Source organism: Stegodyphus dumicola, chromosome 5, assembly GCF_044657685.1.
Source record: "Stegodyphus dumicola isolate Sdum_Otavi_A_Nest chromosome 5, ASM4465768v1".
Lineage (NCBI taxonomy): Eukaryota > Metazoa > Arthropoda > Arachnida > Araneae > Eresidae > Stegodyphus > Stegodyphus dumicola.
Window position 1 is genome coordinate 99,492,537 of NC_140772.1, and position 13,495 is coordinate 99,506,031.

Genomic DNA, 13,495 nt, shown 5'->3' on the forward strand with positions numbered 1-13,495 from the left:
GCTAAAACCTTAGTAATGAAATTTCCGTATTAAAGTCCGTGGGTTTTTGTCTAGTAGTACAAATAGGGTACAAATAGGGTGCAGCCCCATCCACCTTGTTGTGAAAGTGATTAGCTGTATCTAACAAATATTAAAAACAAATCTCTTCATTTTGATGTACGAGACACAGATGGCGTTGGCTGTCACTGAAGTAGGAAGAAAAAAAGGGTTTTCCCCTTTCGACCTCGTGACGTGAACTGATTAAGTGTAATAACTTTCGGGGCCAGAAAAATTTCCCGACAATCGTTAAAAAATGTATATATTTTGTAGTATAGAGAGAATATAATTAGATAAATCAACACATTAGAGTTTTTATTACAGATTCAACATCACACTACCCAGGTAAGTGAGCAAGTTTTGTCTTTAGTTTTTCTGGATTGCTCGGTATCTGGGATGAGTGAAGGAAGTATTTTTATTTTAATGATATTTAATGATAAGACTATGTTTTAGTAATAACAAAAAGTGGCTTCCCGTGACAGGACTCTTAAGAAATAAACTTTAAAAACATATTTTAATGGTTATAGATAGTTTTTGATGTATTAAAGTATAATTAAGTTTAAATTCGAAACTATTTTTTTGTAAAGCAGTTTGTTTTATTTTTAAAGTTAACTATGGAAGCTTTAAAGGCTCTGAAACTTAAACGGGCAGGTTTACGCACTTCTTTTGCAAAAACTGCTAATATTTTAAAAACGGAATTAGTAAAAGAAGATTTTTCTGTAGATTTAGTACGAGATAAACTTACTAAACTACAAAATGTATATTCAGATATAAAAAATGTAGATGATAAAATTCTTGATTTGTTAGCTGAAGACGGGAAAACTTTAGAGGATGATGTTACTAAAGAAATCGAAAGTCGCGAGGTGTATTCTGATGATTTCATAACACTAACTCGGCAAATTAATGAAAAATTGCAATTTTCAGATGAAATCAATTTAGAAACAAGACCAAATGATGGTGCTGGTATTTGTTGTAGTAAGATTAAACAGTATAGACTTCCGAAAATCGAACTTAAGAAGTTTGATGGGGAATTGATAAATTGGTTACCGTTTTGGTCGCAGTTTGAGAAAATTCACACTGACCCTGATTTATATGAAAGTGACAAATTTTCCTATTTGATTCAGTGTATGAAGCCCGGATCACGTGCTAAAGAATTCATTGAAAGCTATCCGGTGACTTCGGAAAATTATGATAAAGCTGTTTTAGCTTTGAAGGAACGTTTTGGGAAACCTGAATTATTAGTAGAAGTGTATGTTAGGGAACTAATTAAATTAATTGTTTCTAATGTGAAGGCAGATCAAAAGTATAAATTACCTCTTGATAAACTGTATGATAAAATTGAAGCTCGGTTGAGAGCCTTAGAGTCTTTAGGTCTTAAATCGAGCGAAAACACATCGTGGTTATTTCCGATGGTGGAATCGTGTCTCACAGAGGATGTTTTAAAGGCGTGGCAAAGGAGTTCGCTCTTTAACCAGCCTGAAGGAACTGATCTTTCTCACCTTACCAACTTAATGAAATTTTTAAAGTCTGAAGTGGAGGGTGAGGAGAGATTAAAATTGGCGCGTAATGGACTCGATGGTATTAGTCGTAAAGAAGGATATCATGATAAAGCAAAGAGGGAAACAAAAGGTAAATTTAAATTTAAGAAACAGGGAAATGTTCCCACTGCCACAGGTTTTCTTACAACCAGAGAACATGCATGTATTTTTTGTGGTAAAATGCATGATAGTAAAAATTGTTACGATGCGCGTTCATTATCTCTTAATGAAAGGATTTCTAAAGTTAAGGAGAAAGAATGCTGTTTAAAATGCTTGGAACCAAATCATATGGCAAAGTTCTGTAAACAGTTTGTTAGGTGTTTTGCTTGTGGTAAATCACACTCAGTTATTTTGTGTCCGGACATTAATAATGAAACTGAACTTCCTACAGAAAAATCAGAAATAGACAACATACATACGGCTACAGCCAGGCAAACTTGTACCGCTGACGTAGCTTTAATGACTTTACGCGTAAGAGTAGCTGGTGTCAAAAAGCATAAAGATGTTAGAGTACTCTTAGATTGTGGTTCCCAGAAATCGTATATTTTGAAGTCATTAGCCACTGAATTGGGGTTACCAACTATTTCCAAAGAAAATGTTGCTCTTACTTTATTTGGAGGTGCCAGAACAGAGGCAAAGATGCATAACAAATATTTGGTAAAATTATGTTCAGCCAGTCCGCGTAAGTATTCAGATCTAGAATTTGAATTTTTAGATCAAGACATAATATGTGGGGATATACCTCGGGTACCCAAGGGTCCAATATTAAAAGAATTACAACGAAACAACATTTGGTTGTCGGATCTGGGAGCAGATTGTCCAAAAATAGAAATGCTCATCGGTAGTGATATTTATGGAAAAATTCTCACGGGATCAGTAAAACAATTAAAAGGAGAACTAACAGCAGTTTGTACAAAACTTGGTTGGACAGTTTGTGGTGTATCGGAGGAATTTGTTAATCACAAAGATAAAGATGCTTCCATTTTGTGTGCAAGTTTAGTGGGTCACGACTTTAAAATCTCCGATCTTTGGAGCTTAGAAACGATCGGAATATTAGATGCTCATCAGAATTCAACTAACACTGCTGAGGAAGAAATTGCCCACGAACAATTTTTAAACTCTCTTTCCAGAAACGAAGATGGTCGTTATTGTGTCGGATTACCTTGGTTAGTATATAACGCAGAATTGCCATCAAATCGTCATGTAGCAGAAAAAAGATTGTTCAGTGTCACCCGAAAACTCAAGTCTTTACATAAATATGAAGAATATGATAGAATTTTTAATGAATGGATGGAGGAGGGTGTAATTGAAATAGTACCAGACAATGAACTGAATTATAAAGGGCACTACTTACCGCATCACCCAGTATTTAAACCAGACAGTGTCTCAACTAAGATAAGACCTGTTTTTGACGCATCATGTAAAGTTAATAGATCGCCCTCCCTTAATGATTACTTAGTAAAAGGACCAAATTTAATAGAAGAAATCCCTTCAATTTTGTTAAGATTTAGAGAAAAATGCATTGGCGTAACCTCTGATATCCGGCGTGCATTTTTACAGATTGAATTACGGAAAGAAGATAGGGACTTTTTAAGATTTTTATGGTGGGAGAAAGATAATGTACTGAAGGTTTTCCGCCATACGAGGGTAGTTTTTGGAGTAAAGTCTAGCCCTTTTCTATTAGGAGCGGTTATTTCAGTTCATTTGGCACAAGTACCAAAGGAACAAAGTTCTATTGCTCAGAAATTAAATAAATCCTTTTATATTGATAATTGTGTGACTTCTGTTGATAACGAAAAGGAGCTTGTGAATTTTGTGAAATCTTCTACTGAAATATTAGCTGAAGCAAAAATGGACTTACGTATGTGGACCTATGGCCCAGTAAAAAAAGATGTGGAACTAACCCAAAGTACTTTGTGCACTGAGTCCACAATGGAGAATTCTGTACCAGTTTTAGGAATTATGTGGGATAGAATAGAAGATAACCTTTATATTGAAATTAAGACTGTATTGGTTTCGGATAATTTGTCTAAAAGAGAGGTTTTGTCAGTAACGCAGACAATGTTTGATCCTTTGGGTTTCTTGACACCTGTTTTATTGCCTGCAAAGTTACTGCTACAGGAAATTTGGGCGATAAAAGCAGACTGGGATACTCCATTACCAGATAGTATCAAAAGTAAATTTTCGAGGTGGTATAATAAATTACAAATTTTGAATAAGTTGAGAATACCGCGACGTATAGGTTTTGGAGATAGAAGTTCCTGGACACTTCATGTATTTTGTGATGCTAGCCAGCATGCTTATGCCACGGTAATATTTTTGAGATGCGAAACTAAAGAAGAAACATTAGTCAGTTTTGTAATGGTTAAGTCAAGAGTCGCACCCTTAAAAGAACTTACTATTCCCCGTCTAGAACTTATGGCCTGTCTTTTGGGCGTGCGTCTTTCCAAATATGTGACAGAAGCTCTTACACTGGATGACATCCCGAAATATTTTTGGACCGATTCCACCACGGCCATATCTTGGATTCAAAGAAACGATGCGTGGGGGACTTTTTTGGGCAATCGCGTGAAGGAAATTTGCGCTTTCACTAAAGCAAATCAGTGGTCATATGTACAGGGTCATTCTAACCCAGCTGATTTACCTTCTCGTGGTTGTTCCCCTCTTCAGTTTTTCGAATTAAATTGGTGGAGAGGGCCTGTTTGGCTCAAAGACCCTAGAGATAGCTGGCCAAAATTAGAGGTTAAGCCAAATGAAACTTTAGTTTTTTCAGAGCGCAGGAAAGGCATAAATTTAAATGTAAATCTTAGTATAACTACAAAAGCGGATAAAGTTAAGTGGTGTGAGAAGTTCTCTAAATTTTCAAAAATGTTAAGAGTTTTAGGTTGGATAAAGAGATTTATCAAAAATTGTCAAAAGAAAATTGTAAATAAAGAGCCTTTTCTGTCTGCTTCCGAGATAAAGGAATCTAAAATTATACTTCTTTCACTTGTTCAGAGGGAGAGTTTTCCAGAGACTGGAGACTCCATCAATGGTCTTTTGACCGTACGAGATCAGAGTGGCTTAAGAAGAGTAAAAACAAAAATCACCGAACGAGATGATTCTTATGCATTCCGGTACCCGATTTTATTACCTTCTAAGCATTATATTGTTGACTGTTTAATTAGAGATTACCATTTAAAGCATTCTCATGCCGGCGTACAAGCATTAACTTTTATAATTAGAGAAGAATTCTGGATCATTGGTGCAAGACGCCGAATTAGATCGGTGGTGAAACAGTGCGTCCGTTGTAAACGAGTTTCAGCAAAACCTCCAACTACTGCACCCATTCAATTACCATTAGACAGAGTTCGAGATGCGTTCGCATTTGAAGTTACCGGCATAGATTTATGTGGCCCTCTGATTCTCAAAAATAAAAACAAAACCTGGGTAGTACTGTTTACGTGTGCTGTATATAGATGTGTACATTTGGAACTAGTGACATCCGTAAGTACCGAATGCTTCATTCAAGCGTTTCGTCGGTTCATAGCCAGAAGAGGTCGGCCATATACAGTTTATTCAGACAACGGCACAAATTTCGTCGGTACATCTGCATTGCTGAAAAAGGTTGACTGGGTAAAGGTAATTGCTCAGGAAACTTTGCATCCCATCACTTGGAAATTCATTCCGCCCACTGCTGCTTGGTGGGGCGGATGGTGGGAGCGTCTAATCCGCACAGCCAAGAATTTGATTGTGAGAGTCTTAGGACAAGCTGCAGTCAATTACGAAGAGTTACTCACCGTCATCTGTGATGTGGAAGCCGTAATAAACTGTCGACCACTTACTTATGTGTCAAAGGACTCTGAGGATCTTCTACCATTAACGCCTTCCATGTTCTTACAGGACATTAAGGTTTCAGGTACAGCAGATTTGGATGCTTTAGATCGAAATAAACTCTTGGCTCGTCAGCGTTTCTGCCAGGAACTTCGAGAACAATTTCGTAGCCGTTTCCGCAAGGAGTACCTTGGACAGTTAGTACAAAAGCATGGACAGACGGACTGTGAATTAAAAGTTGGAGACATCGTGCTAATAAGTTGTGAGAACCTTAAAAGAGTGAACTGGCCAATTGCTCGTGTCCAAGAACTTTGTACAAGCAGAGATGGACGTGTAAGAGTTGTAAAAGTGAAAACTAGAAATGGCATACTGATTCGTCCTGTACGTAAACTGTACCCTCTAGAAGTGTGTTCCTGTACTAAGGATACCATTATTTGATTTTTGATTTTCCTTCTGAAAATCAAAAAGGTGGGAGTGTTGTGAAAGTGATTAGCTGTATCTAACAAATATTAAAAACAAATCTCTTCATTTTGATGTACGAGACACAGATGGCGTTGGCTGTCACTGAAGTAGGAAGAAAAAAAGGGTTTTCCCCTTTCGACCTCGTGACGTGAACTGATTAAGTGTAATAACTTTCGGGGCCAGAAAAATTTCCCGACAATCGTTAAAAAATGTATATATTTTGTAGTATAGAGAGAATATAATTAGATAAATCAACACATTAGAGTTTTTATTACAGATTCAACATCACACTACCCAGGTAAGTGAGCAAGTTTTGTCTTTAGTTTTTCTGGATTGCTCGGTATCTGGGATGAGTGAAGGAAGTATTTTTATTTTAATGATATTTAATGATAAGACTATGTTTTAGTAATAACACACCTAATCGACAAGATTTTATGACAAACAAGGGCTGCGCCAAGTAAAAACCAATATATATATATAAAATACATAATTATACATGAAATTACATATTACATGAAATACATATAAAATACATAATTATAAAAACGCATAAAATACACCATATAACGCACTGAATAAAATTATGTTAAAATTCCATATAAACACCAATATCTCAATTTAAATTATTGTAACACAAAATTTAAAAACAAACTTTTATCAAATAAAAATACCAACATCAGAGCGATTATTATTTAGAAAACACATAAGTTCCCTTGCAAATTTAAATTCTTTTTCAGCACCTGTAAAAATCTTAATAAAATTATATTTTTTTCGTATGTCATAAGTAAGTGTACATTCTTCCACATAGTGCCTTGCCGATCCGACAACTCCACAATTATGACAATATTCATTCTCTTGTATGCCAAATCTTTTAAGATACACCGGGAAGCGCCCATGTCCAGTAACAATTTGATTAAAATCCAAATGACAAGAAATACTTTTATTAAACATAGGTTTTAAATAATAGACATATTCTTTTCTTTTATTCGAATTATTCCAATTATCATACCACAAATCAATATAATACTGTTTGATTCTAGTAATAACCATTTTTCTTGAAGGCTGGACAATGGAACACTCCCCGGAAACATCCAAAGTCGCCTCTTTGGCAAACACTTAATATCCATAACTAAAGAGTTATTACAATCGTAGCTTTTCAAGGCCTGTAATCCAGATAAAAAATCACTACAATACTATAACTCTTAGATAGGTTTTTCTTAATCCATTTCATAGCAAAATAAATAGCAGAAAGTTCAACCTGAAACACAGAATTAAATTTTTCTAACTTTATCTTTGAATAATCAGTTTCTGTACCATAATAGTAAACAACAAAATATAGGCCAACACTTTCCCCAAACCTAGAACCATCAGTGAAAATATCAAGTTCACCAAAACAATCAACGTTCATTTCATAATTAATGCTCATTCTCTTGGCTGGGTGTATGCAGTAAGGATTAACATTATAAAATGCAGTACAACAAGCTAAATAATCACCATATTACATAAAATCTCTCTTACATGTAGATAACAAAAATTTATCATAAAAGAACTTATAAAAAATCGAGACCGGCGGCGTGTCGGCCAATACACAGGCAGTTTCAGTTGGAGTTATCCTAAAACACCTAGCCAGTGACAGCAGCCAGGGCCGCTGAATCGTCAATAACTTATTCCTGATTCTCAACAACTCCGCCGCTCTGGAGCCCCAACAACCAATTCCGTATAACACAATAGGAACAACAACTACTCTATAAATAGTTCTAATAATATCTCTCTTAAAGTCGATGACACCCGCTGGAAAATTTCTCTTATAAAATAAGAGTATTGAATCTGTTCTCCTTTGAATTTCCTTGAAGTGTGACTCGAAATTTAGTTTATCATCTATAATGACTCCCAAGTATTTGAGTTGTTCGACTCTTTTTAATAATGTTCCAACGTCCAAACCAAAAAAGTGGGTTTTTGTCTAGTAGTGTACAAGGTTTTAGCTAAGATTTTTAAACACTAGTCTCAGAGGGCTTTAACTAGGCGACGAATGCATAATAAAATATCTCAACTGTGCCAACTCTGTTTTAAAAATCTAATTTTATTAATAATTCTGATTTTTAAGACTCCTAACTCTTTAATACTCCTAATTCTAGTTTAAAGTTATTTTTTATTATGAATCGTCACGATGTGTTTAAAAATTTTTGAAAAATTCCATTTATTTTGAAATTCCTTTGAAACATTTCCTGTACATTTAAACAATCGGCTAAAATTAAAAGGAAAAAAAATCGAATGCAGGCTCTTGTAATCAAAATTTTTAATTCTCATTCTGGAGATGAACGAAAATGAAACTTCAAAAATTTAACCTGAAACGAATTTATTAAAATTGTAATTACGATAGCGAAATCTATTTTCCAGTTAACTCAATTTACCTGATTTCTCACTTTATAATATCCCAATGACTTATTTTTTAACTTGATCATGCTATTAATAAATCTTTGTATTCAAATATTCGACCTTTTTATTTGAAATATCTTATAATAGCGTTTTTAATTCTACATATGTATGTGAATTCTTCCATATGTATATTCTACATATGACAAAAATTTCTCCTTTCTCTTTATCCAAAAACAGATCAGTATAGTTAAGACATATTATCTGTCATAGTGGCGCGTCTTGCATTTCCTGTTGTCTTAAAACTCGGTTCTAGTGAAGTTGTTCTCGTCGGATTACTATATAGTCGAATGGACTTTTCTTTCAATTTTGTTTTGCTGAATTTTTTTCCGTTGGAATATGATGACTTCTTGAACGTTGTAATGGACATGTGATGCATTTTGACCGCCTCCGCCTGATGCATTTTACGATTCTTATCTGTGATTTCAGTTTGGAATTCGATTGGAAAAATCACTACATTTAGAGTTAAATCATTAAACAAATATGACTAAAACTTTAAACGAATCTAGAACACTATACCATCAACGGCAGTATGACAGCTCAAACAAAATATGCAGATCAAAACTAAAAAATATACGACGTTACTTATTGCATTTGTGAACGTTGCGTATAATTACCGTAAAAGTTTTATATTGAAGTTATAAAAAATAAAAGAAATAGAAATTTCAGATCCTTACTTAAAAGTAAATAATTGAATTCATCACCTAAACAAGATATACATGAATCTTGTATTACAGTGAAACTGTATTCAGTATTAAACTTCCACAACTTCAACAACAGATTTATATAATCGAAAACAACATTTTCTGGCTTGGTAATAAAAAAGGAATAAAAAAGGTAATAAAAAAGCTTATAAATTAATTAATCAATAAAATTGATTAAAATAATAATAAAATTGGTAATAAAAAAGCTTTTTTCAGGTCCCCAAATTTACTTGTAAGTAGCAATTCTAAGCTTAATTACTTCAAAAACAGAACTTTGACATTTCCGGCACATTTCTTTAGATCACCTTAAGCTAGTAAATGTTTTTTCAGTAACATTCTTCGCAGAAGCATGAAGAAGACTCATGCCAAGCGTTTACAGAGTTTCTTTTTGCAGAACTGGCAACAATCCAGTTTCCTATTTAAAGAACCATTGACCGTTATGTAATAATAGCGAAGCAGAAGATAGATGATTCTCTGTTTTGTTAATTTATTAATTTTATAAAGGTAACAGATATTACGATAAAAATTAATATGGATGGCTAAAATCAATTACTGTTGAACCATAAATAATTCTGATGAAGCATACTAAATTCTAACACTATCTAATTTCATAAGAATTTCAATATTTAATTTTATAAGAATATCTTATTTCATATGTTACACATTGAGGCTTATTACAATAAGTGTCTCAAATGTTCATCTTTGATAGTACATGAATTTCGATACAGAGTGTTTAAGAAAGGTGACATTTTTAATGTTGACTGTACATTAGGTTTGTCTAACTATAAGCTGCCTTCGTAGAGGAACGTGAAATGTGGTTACAAACGTCATATATATATATTGATCTTAAAGCTCAAAATGTATTCTTCTTGTTACGAAATTTCTCGAATAAAGCGCAGAATTTTTTAGAACATTTCAAGAATAAAAAAAATAGCTTTCAATCTGATTCCTGTAGAGAAGAAAACCAAGTTAGAAAATGTTTATTACATTTTAAGAAGTGAAATGAGAAATGTAAGACACCTTGATCTGCAAAGTTCAGTGAGATATTCGTGATGAATGTGATCTTGTTAATAACTAGCTTGTTTCGCTATTACAAATGTCTTCTCCCCCCCCCAGTGTTGGAAAAATCTCAGTTAATTAGTCAAAGATTAACGTAATTTTAACATCAAAAGAATTATTAAAAAACTTAGGTTTTTCCCTTGGGGGAATTCTTCAGATCTTGAGATGCAATGCTGAATGTGAAATAAGACGGGTGATAAGATTGATTTGAAAGCACATAGCACATATATGTTGTATTTCTGCTCACGCTAAAACTTACGTTTGATTTTCTTTGACGGCGGGTAATATCGACTGAACTTCCCTAAGAATGCAGTTATTGGTCGCCACTGACTTAGCGTCAACTCATAGGTCCCTTTGAAACCTATGAGTTGATTCGTAGCTTTATAAGTGAGTGAAATGAGTGTATTGCATCATTCCTGATCAAAGTGTAGATGAGAAATGATGCAATAAGTTTATATATATATTATAAATGAAAATTACATTGCAACACATCGGTTCGTTTTATCGTTTGTTTGGTGACCTTTATATTCAGAACGACTCGGAGCCAATCTATAGATCAATGCTCTCAAACTGACGGATCGCGAGTCGCATGCGCCCCCGAAGCAATTTATGCAGCCCACCAATAAATTTGAGTTACGTATTTGTTTTAATACAGTGCTCATATATTTCGATATTGCATAAATTCATTGGGCAGTAGATTGCAATATAGTGTTTATTGAGAAAATAAAAAAGCACTGGCAAACATTTCGGAATTCGTTATCTTCCAGTTACGTTTGAAGCTAATGCTGGTACACAGTCAAAAGTACGTATGTAATGGCTAAATAACAGCTCTCTGACAGACCCGCAGAATTAGCTAAGAGGGAAAAAAGGACATTAATCATAGCATCTCAGGAAATGGTAATTTAAAATATAAACACAAAAAATATTATAAACTTTATATACATAAATAACTTTATATATTGTGTTCATAAATACGATTGCTATTGAATGAAAAAGAAATACGAAGGACATTAATCATAGCATCTCAGGAAATGGTAATTTAAAATATAAACACAAACAATATCACAAACTTTTTACACCTAAATAACTTTATATACTGTGTTCATAAATACGGTTGCTATTGAATAATAAAGAAATAACAATGATTAGATTTACGATGTCAGTTAAATGCAAATAATTTGTTAAAATTAAAGGAAACCGGAGGATACCATTGACAGTAATCGAAGGCTACTGGTGAGTATCAAAACCGTGATTTCCTTGATCATCAAAGTGGCCCACCAGCGGCCGAGCGGTAAAGACGCTGAACACTGGTAGTTCGGTCTGAGGTTCGAATCCCGCGAACGGGCTGGCTGCATGGGCGTTTTCGTGGTTTTCCCCATGTGTAACGTGTATACGAGCCAGTTTCCCTTAGAAAGTCCTCCACGAAAGGCATCCCTCCCTTTAGGCAGATAGCCCTCGTGTGCTTTGCCATAATTAAATACACCAACACCATTGATCATCAAAGTCACAGGATGACATATAGGTTTTCAATCACCAGTATAGGCAATGTTGTTGCAGGGATGATACTTGCCAAAGCACTGGATGTTATAATCCTATTAAAATTGCTGTATTTTGCTGGCGCTGGTTTAGTTTATAAACAATTTATGCTTTACATCGCTGAGCTTTCCAGCAAAGAAAACTCTTAAATCTATTACAACTGTTGAGGAACATAGTGGACCTTGAATAGACGCTGTAAAGTCTGCTAATAAATTTTAGTAAAACAACATATATATGTGTAGAGTCCATGTGAGCGGTAGAAGTTAAATCCATGGCGTTTCTTGATTAGAAAACATTTTAATAAACCAAATACACATATGGCACACAAAATACACGATACAAGATACTTATAGAAAACTACTGATGTCTTATATCTAGTTTTGAATTTTAATTTTTGTAGCTAAATCTAAGAAAGCATTCCTAATAACTCTAAATATATTCAAACTATATATTTTAAATATTTTATATATATTTTATATAAACTATATACACCAATTACTTCCTAGTCATGACTGAGATGTTTTAGAGAGTTATAGCTAGCACATGAATAGGATAAGTAAAATAGACGAAAAGAATTTGGAAAACCCCAGATAGCTGAATAATCACAATTTAACTTTATTTTTTTAAGTATAATTTCTTTGGACTTATATTCCTGAATTGTACATCACTATGGGGGCGACAAATACTCTACAATTCTATATACACTTTTCCTATTTTTAAATAATAGAAGACAGAGCTAAGCGAAGAGACCTGAGCTAGCCAGGCAAGAGCAAGTAGAAAAGTGAGTGCCCACTTCAGCAGGACCTATACATAAAGTCGCAACCCTTTGTTTAAGAACTGAACGGTGATTATCCAAGAGTTCTATGCAATGTAGATGCGCGTAATTTTTTAAGTGAAGCAGTTTAGATTCCAGGGAGGGGACGTAGCCAAATTAAAGTTAGCAATTTTTAGTTTCATATTTTTATCTCGTAGATACAGTGGTATGATATTATTGTAATATTAATAAATTATATATTATCATTTCTTTAAATATCATGCGGAAATCGATGAATCACAGTTTTGAATCAAAAATGTAGAATACCACAAATTTTAAATCTCTAATAAATAAATAGATTACTAGTAGATTTACAGTTAATAAATTATTTAAAAGATACAATTTTTGAATATTTTATGATTCCTTCATTTAAGAAAATTGGATAACATTTTTTAAACTTTAAATTTTTTCAGAAGGACCTGTTATGCTTTCTACCCCAAGCCACGTAAATGTAATCCAAGGAGATTCTATTGTATTGCCTTGCAATGTTCTGAATATCGGTAAGTACTATTAAGTGGTTTAACTAACGTGACTCTTTAGATTAACTACACTGTATTATTTCTTTAATTTAAATTTAGTAATGCAATATAATATTTGCGAATTTACATTCAGCAACACTGCTGGGAGATTGAACATGTCACCATGACACTCTCTCACGTTACTTCCCGCTCACTGCTCTGTTCTTTCTACTGACGTCTTTTAAACAGAGTCATTTACTGGGAGTATGCAACCATACTAATATACTGAACAATATTCAACGATACATTCATACGATAGGCAACAATTTTGTTTTCTGTATTGCTCGATAAATAACCACATTCTTCTCCTAAAAAAGAAAAATGTACAATATAGTTTCAATAATAAAAAAATCCACATTTGCCAGGTCATGTACGTTGAATATTATCGGCAGAGCAACAGTGTATTGAAAAGCCGTAATATGTTTAACTGAACTGAACAAATTAATTCTGAAAGCTTAAAAAGAGCTTGTGCATTTGCGATATTATACATGACTATAATACGAAAAGCGAGAGAGAGAATGGAGGAGAGTCACAGAAAATTAATGGAATTTTTAGAGTTGCAATAAATAATTTTACCGATTT

At 33.8% G+C, this 13,495-nt stretch overlaps 1 protein-coding gene across 4 annotated transcripts in view; it reads left to right on the forward strand.

The window, feature by feature from the left end:
* LOC118188646 (lachesin-like) overlaps window positions 1–13,495 on the forward strand; it is a 104,427-nt gene that overhangs the window by 32,734 nt on the left and 58,198 nt on the right. For 3 of the 4 annotated variants that reach the window (XR_004758141.2, XM_035359137.2, XM_035359135.2), the window contains exon 2: window positions 12,809–12,895. Coding sequence is in view for 3 of the 4 variants with exons in the window: in XM_035359137.2 (XP_035215028.1) it covers window positions 12,809–12,895 (87 nt within the window). In the remaining variant the exon portion in view is untranslated. Of the gene's footprint in view, window positions 1–6,007; window positions 6,148–12,808; window positions 12,896–13,495 lie in introns of those variants that run through there. The other variant, XM_035359136.2, reaches the window with a different exon arrangement.